The 14847-nt window shown below is 33.4% G+C and overlaps 1 protein-coding gene across 1 annotated transcript in view; it reads left to right on the forward strand.

Moving 5' to 3' along the window:
- Positions 1 to 11455, forward strand: part of LOC149546363 (uncharacterized) — a 160221-nt gene extending 148766 nt beyond the window's left edge. Inside the window, exons 8-12 of the mRNA XM_089793963.1 lie at positions 12 to 1154; positions 8636 to 8878; positions 9114 to 9785; positions 9875 to 10354; positions 10442 to 11455. Coding sequence (XP_089650089.1) covers positions 12 to 1154; positions 8636 to 8878; positions 9114 to 9785; positions 9875 to 10354; positions 10442 to 11260 — 3357 coding nt within the window. The 3' untranslated portion in view covers positions 11261 to 11455. The remainder of the gene's footprint in view (positions 1 to 11; positions 1155 to 8635; positions 8879 to 9113; positions 9786 to 9874; positions 10355 to 10441) is intronic.
- The last annotated feature ends 3392 nt before the right edge of the window (positions 11456 to 14847 follow it).

Here is a 14847-nt window from a genome sequence, read left to right on the forward strand (position 1 = left end):
TAACTGCACAGGAGTTGAATTATTCAATTGAAGAAGAGCTCAAGGATTTAACAATGCGAGGGAGAAAGTCGAGATTGGATATTAGAATATTGAAGTTAGAATCTTTTTTTGTCCCGGGCATGTCAAGACGCCATCTCCCAGACCCTTTGAAAAATCTAAGAGAGTTGTCAATAAATATATGGAATGAAATTGAATTCCCACAAAGTTTGTGTCAGATGTATTTTCTGCAAAAGTTGGATCTGCGCGACAGCAATAACCTTCAAGACTTGACTGATTCATTTACTAACCTTCGTTGTTTGAGAAAGCTGGATCTACGTTATTGCTGCTCATTAATCCGACTTCCGGAAACATTTGGTGAGCTCCAATGTTTAGAAGAGTTGATCTTGACTTATTGTGTAGCACTAAAGGAACTACCGGCAAGTTTTATCTGGTTGGGTTGTTTGAAGAAGGTTGCATTTTCACATTGCCATGCTTTGCAAAAGCTTCCTCCTATGTTTCAACAGTTGGCTTCCCTTGAAGAAGTTGATATTTCATTTTGCGAGATATTGGAATCGCTTCCAACTAATTTTCACCAGCTTTCATCGTTGAAAGTTCTCAACATGGAAGGATGCAGCAAGCTGGTAAAACTGTCCGATACTTTTCCAGAAAGCCTACTAAGCTCAGAATGCGTAGCCTTGAAGCTTTGTGGATGTTCAAGTTTGGCAGAAGTACCAGACGCATTCTGTGAGAATAACCAGATTGAAGGCCTATCACTAGCAGACTGTAACAAGTTAGAGAAGCTTCCCGCGGAAATTGGTCAGTTGAGGCGCCTGAGAAAACTGAATTTGTCTAAATGTGAAAATCTGGTTGAGCTTCCAAAAACATTCAGTGCTCTTTCATGCCTTGAAGTTTTAAATTTGATGTGCTGTACAAGGTTGACGGCCTTGTGCAATGAATTCAAATGGCTTAAAGCTTTAAAATACCTGAACCTCTCGAACTGCTCTAATTTGGAAGGCAAGTGGATGTCGATCGTCATAAAACTACAGAACTTGATACTTGTGGACATTAGTGAAAGCCAGCATCTTAAGCATCAATGGAGCAGTTTAAAGATGCTGTACCGGAAGATATGCTGCGATATTATTGTACTGAATAAACAAAATCAACCGAGTGACAAGGTACGTTGCCGTTTTAAATATATTTTTTATTAATCAATGAGCTAAAAGGAGAGGATTTAGTGTATTGCTTTTGAATGTGCTTTTTTAATGAACTAAAATTAACATTGATCGAAAATGACTTCGGAGGACTCTGATTGCATTGAGAAGACTTGAACACTACTTTTCATAATCTGTCGCAGAACCCAGAGATAATTATAGAATGTAAAAGAATTATATATATAATATGCCTATGTATTTTTTAAAGCACGCGAATTAATTTTGAAAATTGGAATAGGTGCTAAGTTTTAGATATCATTCATTGGCTAGTTTAAAATTAATTAATTTATACATTGATTATTGACAAGAAATTTAATAAGGAAATAACATTACAAAAGGTCTTAACTTTTTCAAAGTTTTTTATTTGAAAAAAGTTTCAATAAATGAACTCATATAATGTAAGAGATGCTATTAGTATTGCAAGTGTTTAATTAGAATACATAACTCTTTATTGAGCAATCTTTCCTATAACATCTCAAGCGATGTGCAATGAACTCTTGTATGCATTGCAAAAAAATAAGGAAATGAATCCTCAAATTCATTTGTCTATTAAGATCAAATGAGATTAGAACCAAATACCATTTCAAAGGAATCAACTTGACAAGTGGATGATTCTATTTAATAAGAATATATCACCATTAATGCACACAAATAGAAAGGTTCGTTCATGATTTTCCATCATATGCTTATGCAAATAAACTCAAAATGAACATAAAAGAAAACTGTCAATTTATTAAAACTAATTATATAAGTTATATATTATATCATAGACCAACATAAGCACTATATGAGGTATCCAAAAAGAACTTTGAGTTGTGCTTTGCAAAGGTCAAGAGAAAAAATTGAGGCTTTAAACCATTGGCATGGATCGGATCACAAGAGCTTGGTGTTGGAAGAAAGGAGACAACAAAGGATCACATCTAGAAGGATGTCAAGGGAGATTATTCAGGTGATTTGTATTTTTCATTAGCTAATTGATTTTCTACCCTCTTTTTCCCCATGTTTGTAGGATGGGGGAATTTTGTGGTTCCCCATTTACCTATTCAAAAGGTGCCTAGCCCACCCAAGGTTGGCCCTTCTTTTCCCAAGTTGAACTGGAAAGGTTGATTGGGAGACACCACTAAGGGGGAGAAAACTATTATTTTAGTAATAAAATCTTAAGAGGGTACGTGTATGCAAATCAAGAATAGTTCACTAGAAAAACATCTACCTAAGATGGTCTGCTCTTCTTTGGCTACTAGATTTGGGGCCAAGAAGCCAGACATTGATTTGGTTCATAGGTAGATTCTCTCCACTAGTTCCCTTAAATGTTTAGTTGTGGTCTTGGCCATGTTTAAGGTCTAATTTTTGTTTCTCATTTTCTCTTAAGGAGGATTTCTTGAAAATCCCAACCTTTGGTCCTTGGCTATTTGGAAATATTTTGCTTTTGTTATGGAGATGGATACTAAGATTTGATCCTATTTCTTAGCATTCAAGAGTTGTTTCCACTTGGGTCTTAGTACTTGTGTTGTCTCTTGAATTTTGCGATGAAGACATTCTGGAAAGAATAGCCAACTACTTTGGTGAGTTTCTTGGAGTTGATGGCATCACTCACAATTGTAATTGCTTTGTTTATGCTAGATTTTGTGTTTATTATCCCAAGCATAATTCTTCCTATTTTGGTGGTGACTAAATCCTAGGGTCTATGGCTCAACCTTTAGAATATGAGAACTATATAGTTTACTCTTAGAATTTCTCTTCATTGGGGTACTTTTTCTGGAGTGTCCAAAAAGTGCCAAACCTTATCCCCTTGTTGTTGTTTTGGGTGGGAAAGGTGCTTTGGTTTCAACTACTATTTCTCCTACTCCTATTGCCTCCCTAGAAGTTGGTCTTGACCTCTCATTTGTCTTAGCCTCCCTCTCCCTTATTTTTGTGACCTCCATGTTTTCCCTCAAGCATGTACCCTCTCTTGTGCCTATGCCAAAGCTTCTGCCTAACTGCCTCCATTTTGGTTATTCCATATTCCCCAGCTAGATCCCTTTATACACATTTCTCCCCTTTCCTCTCCCCCCCCTCCACCACACTTAACCCTCACTCTCCCTTTTCCCTAGTTCTCCTTGTAGTACTCCCCCAATTCCTTAGATAGCTTTTCCTTTTCAATGACCATCCTATGCTTCATCCCTCCTTTATTTATCTTCCTCCTTGTTCTCCCCATCTCTTTTCTCCCTCATGGTTCAAAAAATGACTAATGTTGATTTCTTTTAGAGAAATTGCAATCTCGCTAGAAGGGATATGAGATAGAAATCTAGATAATATTAGCTAGAGAACTCTCAACAATATTTTCTCAAAATTTTCCTATTAGTGATTGTTAGCCTTATTGGAAAAAATATAGGGAAAGTAAGATACTTAGAGGGAGGGTGGGGCAGTGAACTAGGATCTACAAAATCTATCACATTAAATATAAACCATATTTGATATTAGCATCATATAAAGCCCTCTTTAAACCTTAACCTTATAACAATGCAATCATGTACTTCAATGTAACATGGGATATAAAATCTTGTTGCATGAACTAAACTGACAGACACGTGAAAAACTTGACTGAAAGATTTGGTAACACACAAATTTTCCAAGGTCAAGGTTAAACTTTGACTAGGATTATAGTATCAAAATCTTCACTACTGCAGCAATAAAGTGTCTCTATTAAGGCTACTATGTTTGATCACTTATGATGATCTACCTTATGAGGGATCTCCCTCATTAAAGGCTTACAAGATTATTTGGTCTACATTGATAAAAGGATTTCCCATCACAACTGAGAGAGTACTCTATTAGCAGATTTACAAAGGTCTATTAAAACCACACTATTAAGAGATTTAAACCTAAAACACATGTTAGAATGTATCAGTGCCTGATCCTTTGATATGAACTTTAAAGATGATAACACATATCCTCCATCAACTTGCTATCACAACTCTATGATTGATCTTCAATGAATCCTCACTACACTTTCTCAGTCATCTTTGTATTTTACATCTAGTTCACCTCAAAACTTTGCATCCAAGCTCCTCTCAATTACATACTCATGAATTAGGTCTAAAACCCTCCATATATATTTTTTGTTAAAGCTTCTATATCATAAATCAATGATCTATATTCATCCCTTTTTCTTCCTTGTCCTTCTAATTTCTAATTCATGAATTGACTTTTATAGGGATTAATGATCTTCATCAACACACGTAATCAAACCCTTGATTAGCTCTTCAATCAATAAAATACAATTCCTTCTTGAAATTTTTTTTTTTTTACATAATTTGTTGGGTCATTAAAAACTCATATACAACAACTATTTTAGTTAGCACTTACCCTCTTTTGATGCTCAGTGCATTTTTTTCTTCATGTTCTCCCTTAGCCTTAATTCTACTGGACTTATATTGAAGGTATATCTATCTTGCTTGGCATTCATTTTATCTTGATTCACTTGGCATTCAGTAAACCATTCAATGACTCTTACATGTACTCGACACTAGCTAGCACTCTGTATGAACTGAATATGTACACTTTACATCATATTGGCTAGACATATATATTGTCTCGGTCACAATCCTTATCAACCAACACGGCCTACAAAATGACTAGGTGTTTTGCAGTAATAGAATATATTATGATTTCCTATAGGGTCAACAATATCCGCCTTTGGAATTTGTGGAAAAAAATTTATAATGATCAACATTTCATGCTTAACAGAACTTCAAATTTTCAAAATGCCAAAATCTACAAAAACTCCCCCTTAAGATGTATTCCATACCTTGACTTGGCTCAACATTTATATAGATGCTCTTTTTCTATCTTTAGTTCCTCTTGAGATCAATCATACAATATTAGTTTCCCCTTATTTTTATTATGATTGTTGTGGGATATGAGTAGGGCTTAAATGATAATTATTCAAAAAAGTTTATGAATCTATGAAATTATTCTTAATGTGCTATCCCAAGCAGCCCTTAAAGAATCTATTGCTTGAATTTAAATTTCCAATTTAGTCATGAGATCTACCATACTATCTTCTATGGACAAATTAGTATCTCTCTTTATTAACTCTTTTGCATGTTGTAAATAAATTTTTGTAACTTCTAAGTGAGGTCTCAACATAGCTTGAACTAAATGAGACTTTATCTTATTCCTCTTCCTTCTATTAGCAACTCATTTTTTCCCATTATAAAAGTCTCAACTTGTGAAAATGTATTGAACTAAAAATTGTATCCATGTTTAGTGAATCTGCATTATACCTCAAAACGACTTCATTCTTTTCCATTTGAGCTTTTGTTTAATTTTTTAAGATAGATATATCACATAACTTCCTAAATAATATATGTACATTTTGGATGAATTTCTCCAAAAAATTTACAAATTTGGAAAGTTCTACTTGTATAATAGAAATCTCTCCTACAATATTCTCTGTGACCTTTTTCTCATATTTCCTCTTAAAGAATTGCATACATTTTTCATTTGTCAATGTCTATATCAGTCTACCTCTCTTGTATTTGAATGAATTGTTTAATGATTAAATCTTTCTCACTCAAATTATCCACAATAACTATGTCAAGGAATATATCCTTAATTTCATAAAGAACATATTTATGTTGTTGTTCTCTTCTCATCAATTGTTGAGTTATTTTCCTAGCTAGTAACTCTTGAAGTGTCTTTATTTGATCATATGTTAAGTTGTTTGTGTTCTAATTTGGAATCACAATCACTTAATCAAGTGTAACTAGTTTACCTTGTGTGATTCCATGAGGTTCCAAATTTCGTTTCTTCAATTTCCTCCCTTTTGAATCTAGTGTACTAGTGCTTGGCACAGGTAGTTATAGACTTTTAGTGGTAATGTCTACACTCCTCTCGAAGACTCCTTGTACCTTTTGTCCTTATCTCATTATAGTTTGTCTCTTGCTAGTAATTATTATTTTCTACTCAAGTTCATTTACCTTACTCAATTACACAGCCTCCTTTGTTCCCTCAATCTTAGCTCTGAATGCATTTGTTATTATATCTATAGTAGACTTGTCTACTTTATCATGTAAGCTCCCTCCTTCTACATTGCTACATTTACTAACCTTATTGTTACCACTGATCTATTCAAAAAATCCTTGTATTTTTTACACCTTCACTAGTCAACATGATCTATTTCTTGAAAATACTTAGATTTCCATGTACTTTACTATCAATAGAATTCAAACTAATAATAGAAGGTGATTGTTTAACCAATTGAGGAGTTATTTTTGGATCAATTGTAGGATATTCTTTCACTTGTACTAGTATAGTGTTGGTGCTCATCAAGACCTCTTTTTATGACTTTTGTAGGAGCTTGCTCCTTCTATGCTAGGTCAGCCAGTGTAGTAATATCTGGCTCTTCCTGTGGATCACTCCCTTCTTAATGTTGATCTTCTATAGCTTCATCCTCTATGGTGATTTTTAAGTTTTCATCTCACTCTCTTGAGCCATCCTATGAATTATATCAGCTAGTTTCTCTACATCATCATAGATGTCCTCCTTTTTATTTAGTTCTACTTCAGTTGCCTCCTTCTCTTCCTCATAGTTTCTTACTTCATCATCATACATCAAGACAGATTTTTTCCATGTCATCTCGCTCTCTTTAACTACTTATTCCACTCCATGCTTCAGTAATAGGTATTCTCTTCTTCTGGGTAAAAGTTTACTTGTATGGTTTCTAATTGCTAAGAATATTGTTTTGCTTTGTTAGTTTAGATGTAGTTTGATCTAATGAGGCTTCTTTTCTTTTCCTTTTAGTAGTCACTAGTGACCATTTCCAGTTTGCTTCAATTTTATTATATATCTCCTTTATAATCACCTTACCTAATTCTATGGATATATACTTCAAATTCACCATCATACCTAAAATTACTTCTTCTATTTTACTTTTACTTGCATTTCTTGATGTATCATACTTAATATAATAAAATCTAGATACCCCTACACTATTTATTATGTTCTCACATAACTCATATAGATTTTGTGGCTTCTTTTGTCAAGCTATCCTAAAATTGACTCAAGCCATTTGACGCGGTCCACTTTTCTTCCTCTTCTTTCTCATCCCTTTCGAGGAAAACCCTTCTCCTTGGTTACTTATTTGGTTTACTCTTCTCAACTTCCTCAAAGATTTCCTTCATCTTTGTAGAGCTGTTGACTTGAGCTAGCTTTGTTATCTTCATAACTCCCTTCTTGTAAGGTGCGGTAATTATAGCCCTAGTTTCCATGGTCCTTTTCATTATCATACTTGGTGCAATGGGTGTCAAATCTGTAACACTCTTCTTTACACTCTTCCTTACCTCAAGCTTGGAAACAATTTTTTTTCTTTGATTGCATATGGCTCAACAACCACAACTCCTCTTCCTCCTCCTCCTCCATCTCCTAGGATAATACATTACATAGTAGTTTGCATTGTGGACACCTACGAGCTCACATCTTATTTTAGCACATGGTGTAGGAGAGTCCCACATTAGGTGGTAATAATTATTATCCCATTCTACTTTATGTGTGATATCCACCTTAAGTCCTCTTATTATGTTATCACCCTCTTATTGTTGGACATATTTGAACATACTCCAATATTGTAGAATGGAGCATTGTCTATATTTTGTGTCTACCTAGTGTGGGTAATAACCTATCAATTGATTGTCTCCTAGTTATGTATTTATTAGATGCTATGTGGTCTTGATCATTATTGAATCTAGTAAATATCTCTCCCACTCTCTCTCTCACTCCCTCCCTCTCTCCCTCCATTTATTGAGATTATAAATCTATAAATATTCTTCCATTTCCTCAGCAAATCTTGCATAGAGCTTGAGGTAAATTTTTACATGGTATAAGAGTTTGGTCCAAATTATTACAAAATGAAATAAATAAAATTTAAGAAAATCTTTTTTATTTTAATATCTCCAATAAACATGCACAAAACATAAAACATAAAATGTATTTTAGGCTACTTTGATACTTGTCTCATTCTAAGTTCCTATTTAACTATTTCCTCCTCCACAAAGACTAGATGGAAACATAAGAGACCTAATAAATACCAAGATGCTCAAAGGTATAAAAGAAGTTGAAATATATTAAGAGAGAACCTCCTTTATATAATTTTTGAGAAACTGGTGAAGTATTATTTTTAAATAAATCACACTCTAGAATTTACTAGAAAATAAAACGAAATAGCAAATTGTAAGATTGTATTTAATAATCATTATTTTACTAAATCGCGTTTATAGTTAGAGGATGGCAAACGAAAATAGAGAATCAACGAGCCAACTGTTACCAATAATTATTTTCTTGTATGAATGTCTTAAATATAGAGATGTGCACTAAGAATAAAAACTGGTCAAAGGATTGGAGGCGTCGAACAAACCTACATATTTGAAGATACTAACATTGCAGTTCATTTACTTCGTCATCAACAGAGTGGTGCTGCAGAAACTTCGAACACCGCTCATTTTGCATCTGGTCCTGGAGAAATCTCAAATGTTGCGTACTCTGCATCAGTATCTACAGAAACCTCTGAAATAAATGCCCAACAAAGTCAGGAAGCCACTCAATCAAGTCGTCAAAGTAATGTTCTAGGCGAAAACATAGCTGCCCCATCAACTAATGCTCCACAGTCACAGTATGAAAATGACAAAGAAGGAGATGCCAAAAATCCTAAGGTACGCCAATCTATGTAATATTACGAATTACCCTGGTTATCATAGATGTATCTCCTTTCATGTTTTCTCTTCTATACACACACACACACGTATACAATATAGAATGAATATCCAAGTGACATTTTTGGCTATAAAATTATTATACTCATAATCACATTGATTAACACTAGGTTTAACAATAAGACAGAGTTTAGTAGAGGTTTCATTAAAAAACCTGTTAATTCTCCCCTTACAGATGAATCTCAAGGACCGAATGTGTAAAATTTTGGAGGATGTATCGTCAAAGTGTTATGAAGAAAGGAACCGTGAGGAAAGCATTTCAAACAGAGCAGCGTCGATGTTGCTCAAAGGAGAAATGGGTCTTATTGACCGATACGGAATGCCATTCACTCTCTCAACAAACCACAAGAATGCTAGCCTGGCATTCATTTTTGATTGTAATATTTCACGGTGGGACTGGGAAAAGGTGGAGAAGAACGTTGATGGGATCATAAATAAATTATCTGGTAAGATAACTATTTATGTTGGCACGTCTTTCAATTCAATCCCTGCCAGGCTGGCTCAAACGGTTTCGGCGTACACCCCAGAAAATTCCCTGGCTCTCACCATGTTTGATATATTACTATCCATAAAAGCAGAAGGAGACTTTTGGGCTTTCAGCACTTGCATAATTCAAACAGAAGTTGTAAAAGAAGACAACGGTGAGAACCATTTCAGTAATTGGAAAGTTATTTCAGGGCAGCTGTTCGGACGGATTTCCACTGTTGAAGACAAGAGCAATCTTACAAGAGAAATTCAAGCAGTGGAAAGTTTCAATACGAGAAAATTAAATGAATTGTTTTTGAAGATTCTGTGCAGGAACATTGAAAAATATGAATCTTCAGGGGAAGTGCCAGAAGAAAAGAAGGTACTCAAAAACTCTCAAATTTTTACTTTGAGTTAGTCAGTTTCATATTTATATTGCACCTGTTTATGCATTATGGCTGAAAATTTCAGGTGAGATGTGATGAACTGCGAGGAGAAAATGTTTTCCTGCTTATTTCCACACTGGAGATTACCCCAAGGCAAACATGTGTCCTTCAGGAAATCTACAAGGCAATTGAGAAGGAGAAAAATAATCGTAGTGATTCCTTTGAATTAACATGGGTTTGGGTTCCCGTGGTAAATCCTGGTAAAGATACGCGGCAAACATATCAGGTGCTGCTAAACATGATGCCCTGGAAGGTCATTCCAAACCCATTTTCTGAAGAGCTCTTATTTCTGAATGAATTTTTAAGAGAGAAAATAGGATTCAATCAAACACCTATGCTTGTGAGTTTGCTTGAGGGCTATCGTAAATTTCTCCCAAATATGATTCCCAGTCTGGATGCGTTTGGGTTGAAAGCATTTTGCTTTCTAATTGATTCTTCGTACTCAAGAATTGATCTTGAGATCGGCAGAAATGTGGATCCCAGCATTCTCCTTAAGAATTTCCCTGTAAGTTTTTAATATCCATGGAAGTTCTATGTATCGTTTATGACACGTTCAGATGAGAATATGAATTTATGCTTTTCCTTTTTGCAGAAATTTTCCAAGTCATCGACTTCGAAAATGATCTGGTTGTATGGCGGGGATCACGACATGATTCCAGAGTTCAACAAAAAGTTAACTTCGATCTCAAAAGTAGCGAAAGGCATAGAGATCATCTACGTCGGCAATAGCAAAGAGGAAAAAGACGGGCTGTATGTAAAGGTCGCTGATTTTCCTTTACCGCCGATATTTGAGGAGGTGAAACAGTTCTGGAACCACGTCCATTATCTGGTCTATCTGCGAGCGTGTCTCAGATCTTGCGATAGGCTACTCCTAGCTCTTCTGTCTCTTGATTGCCTAGCCACAAGGAATGGTACAGTGTGGATGATGGTAATTAATGAAAATGTAGAAGTTTTCTCTGGAAGAGGTAAAGAGCTCGTGGACTTGCTATATACCAATATTTCTCAAAATTTAAGTTCAAGGATACTTCTAGAAGAGGAGATGGTAGATCTGGAAGTGTTCTCACAAAAAGTCGAAGACAAAGTGAAACATGCAGTGCCACCTGATCTTCAGATTCTGTACATGGATCAACACGGAGAGATAAAAATTGAGGATAATCAAGAGCTATCCATAGATGTGATTCATAAAACGGAAAAGGGTTTAAATGAAGTAGGGTCAAAGTTCAAAGATACACTATGCCTGACGGCACATCCATACTCGCACCTTGAACAGGAAATACCAGATACTCCGTTTTGCTCCATTTGCTATTGGCGAAGATCTATCTATCGGTGTAAAAAATGTCGCTTTTTTCAAATTTGCCAAGGATGCTTTGAGTCCCGAATAAAACCTGCCATGGAATGGTCTGAAAATTAGGGTGCAACCAATGGTTTGACAATTGTCTGTTAAAATATTCCTCATCTCCACAGACAGAAATAAGCCGTGCCATTCTATCTATATTTGGATGGCCAAAGACGAGAAAACCTATTGAACTAGCATTTATTTTAAAATGCGTTGTATTCTCTTTATTAATTAGAATTCACATAGAACGATAACTTTTTAAGTCTATAATTTATGATGTCCATATCAATGAATTTAACTGTTCTGTTAGTAAAATTCAACATTCATATCTGCTTATCGTTAATTATGATTTGTGAAGACTTTCATTAAATTAAATATTTTATAAATTTAAATATCATAAAAACAAGAGAAAAATAAAAGTTTCATACATATAAGCTTATTAGTTTGACAGCATTAGATATGATTTGTGGAGACCTTCATTAAGCCAAAGACCAGAAAACCTATTCAACTAGCATTTATTTTAAAATGAGTTGCATTCTCTGTATTAATTAGAATTCACATAGAACAATAACATTTTAAGTCTATAATTTATGATGTCCATATCAATGAATTTAACTGTTTTGTTAGTAAAATTCAACATTCATTTCTGCTTATCGTTAATTATGATTTGTGAAGACCTTCATTAAATTAAATATTTTATAAATTTAAATATCATAAAAACAAGAAAAAAATAAAAGTTTCATACATATAAGCTTATTAGTTTGACAACATTAGATATGATTTGTGAAGACCTTCATTAAATTAAATATTTTATAAATTTTAAATACCATAAAACAAGAGAAAAATAAAAGTTTCATACATATAAGCTTATTATTTTGACAACATTAGATATGATTTGTGAAGACCTTCATTAAATTAAATATTTTATAAATTTTAAATACCATTAAACAAGAGAAAAATAAAAGTTTTGTACATATAAGCTTATTAGTCTAACAACATTACATTGCAGTGAAATTGTACCCTTTTTCCATTGTGTAAGTAATCTTTAACATTATATTTAAGAGAAGTTGCAAAATTAAACATGCATGACTAACATAATTAAAATATTACTCTTCTAGAATAGAGTTGAAGAGAATGTCAATGTAAAATTAGTTGTAGGTAAGTGTGACATAATACTATGATCTTTCTCGTATAAGAGAAATTGAGAAAATGAAGTGCATCTCTTCTTGCAAAAATTAAAATGAAAAAAAAATACACAACCATATACTAGGAATAGATGAACATACCATTCTTTGATCATTTTGGTAGAAGGTCCTTATAAATGTAGTATATAATGTTTAATTGCAAAGCATAACTACAAATTCTAAATTCATCATGTTGAAGCTGATGAGAACATTTAAGAAATAATTAGTAACACATGATTAGATCTATGTATATTTGGAATGAATTCTACGGAGCATAGTGTAGTTGGTTGTGTTAGATTTTGTTCCAAATTAAGAAAAAATACTTTTAATGAGGCCGAAAACAAAATTAGGATAAAAGAAAACATCATTTTATAGTCTTAACAAAAAGAAAAATTCAATGGAAGAAAAAAATGAGAAGTTGTTAGAGATAAAATAAAAGGATTAGTGATAATTAAAATGAAAGTCATGAAATAAGTTACCGTAAACAAAAGGTAGTTGATACCAAAAGGGGATGATTCTTTGTTAGCTTTTTGCAAGTAAAAAAACAAGGAGGACTATTATTTCTTTACATTACAAATAGTATCATTAAATATATAGACTTGACATCTTATTTTTTACAAAATCACCACATTGTTCTTGGCATTTCTTCATGCTTCACTAAAAGTTTTTGGTGTAATCTAAAATGATTTTGTAATATATTTGTAACAAATAAAGAAAGTGCAATAGATAAGAAAATATTTGTACCATTATTTATTGTTATGTATTAAATATTGTAGAAATATTACAAATATAGCTCTAATGAGTAGTACAAATCATAACTAGCAAATTGAATTTACTAACAATAATAACAATTTATAGGAAAATTATAAAAACTTAGCCCCTAAGAGGCTACACAAATTCCTATTTAAGACTACAAAGGACCTAGTATCTTTATGGTAAAACACCATCTGCCACCATAATGTTAATGAGCATATTTAGGCTCAAGTTCTTTGTAATAACCCTTATTCTCAAGAAGTCTACTAAATATCTCATAATATTAAGCTATTAAATATACAATAATAATAACTGTATAATTGACTAATAATACAATTAGATAATCTATTAATAAATGTAAATAAGTATTATTAAATTAAATAGCAATATAGAACTATTAAATGAAAGAAATAATATTCTAAATTTGGAATATCCACAACACTAGAAATGGAGTCATTATAACCATAAGAGTGAATGCCGCTAAAACCTATAAGGATTTTAGTAAAGTGCCAAGTATTCCTCCATGGTAAAAATGTGGATAGTGGCTCTATCAAAGAAAGAGAGAGTGATAGATTGTACAAAATGATGTTGGTGTTATATGTTGGATAGAAACTAATTGGTATATGCACTGATACTAACATGAGTGTGGGCATGATAATTCAATGTTATAGTACTAGCAAAGACATGCAATCTTTTCCTCATGGCATATAAAATGGGGAGCATTATGGAAATTGTTAGAATTCATTAGAATAACTAAGAGGGGGGGGGGGGGGGGGGGGGGGTGAATTAGTTATTCAAGGTCCAGATGTACCAATAATACTTTTCACATAGTGAACCCATTAAACATCTGTATCTAGGTATGCATCCAAGCTTGTCACTAAAACTTGTAGGTTACTATTAAATCAACATGCAACAATAAAAATATGAAACATCAAAATTCATTCATACACTTGACATAGTGATTTAATGTGGAAACCCAATTTGGGAAAAGCCACCACTAACATGCTACTCTTTTTTCACTCTTCTAAAGTGATGCCTTGTGAAAGGCCAACCCTATTAAAGATTACAACATACATTGTTAAATATAATCCAATTAAGGGATTTCAATCACCTTGTTAGAAGTGAGCTTGTTTAAAGGACTTTAGGTCATTCACTTGGAATGCCACCCTATTAAAGTATTTTCTAATGACTGTTAAGTCAACATTAGTCCAAAGGATTTTACCCTAACTAATACAATTGTTAGAGAGTAACACTAGAGCATTGATTTGATACAACTTATAAGTTCTCTTGCATTTTTTAAGATCATAATTCAGTCCTGAATCTTGATTAGCTTTCATTCTTTTCAGCTCTGACAACTTGTTCACCCTTCAAGAATATATCTCCTTAAGCCTTCTTGCTTGGTATGCCAATGTAGTCACTTATGTGGTCACTTGATGAAGCAAAGTCCTTGATTCTCTATCTCTATTCTTCCTTGATCTTCTCTGACCTTCTCAATATCTTCCATTTCTACATACACTTTGCTTTATGACCAAAAATTCGTTAAATAGAAAATTAGAATAATTTTTTGCTTTGTTCTCTATCATCCATTTTAGGGTTTTCGATGGATTAGGTAGGATACAATGTATCTGCTTCATATCTTGTCTCTTCTCAAAAATTCTCCTGGAATCATTTTGAATTCAACAAAAAATGGTTTACCTCAAATTTTGTACCACTAACTCATTAACC

This window comes from Cupressus sempervirens, chromosome 7 (assembly GCF_028749045.1).
Source record: "Cupressus sempervirens isolate cs-2001-9-10 chromosome 7, ASM2874904v1, whole genome shotgun sequence".
NCBI lineage: Eukaryota > Viridiplantae > Streptophyta > Pinopsida > Cupressales > Cupressaceae > Cupressus > Cupressus sempervirens.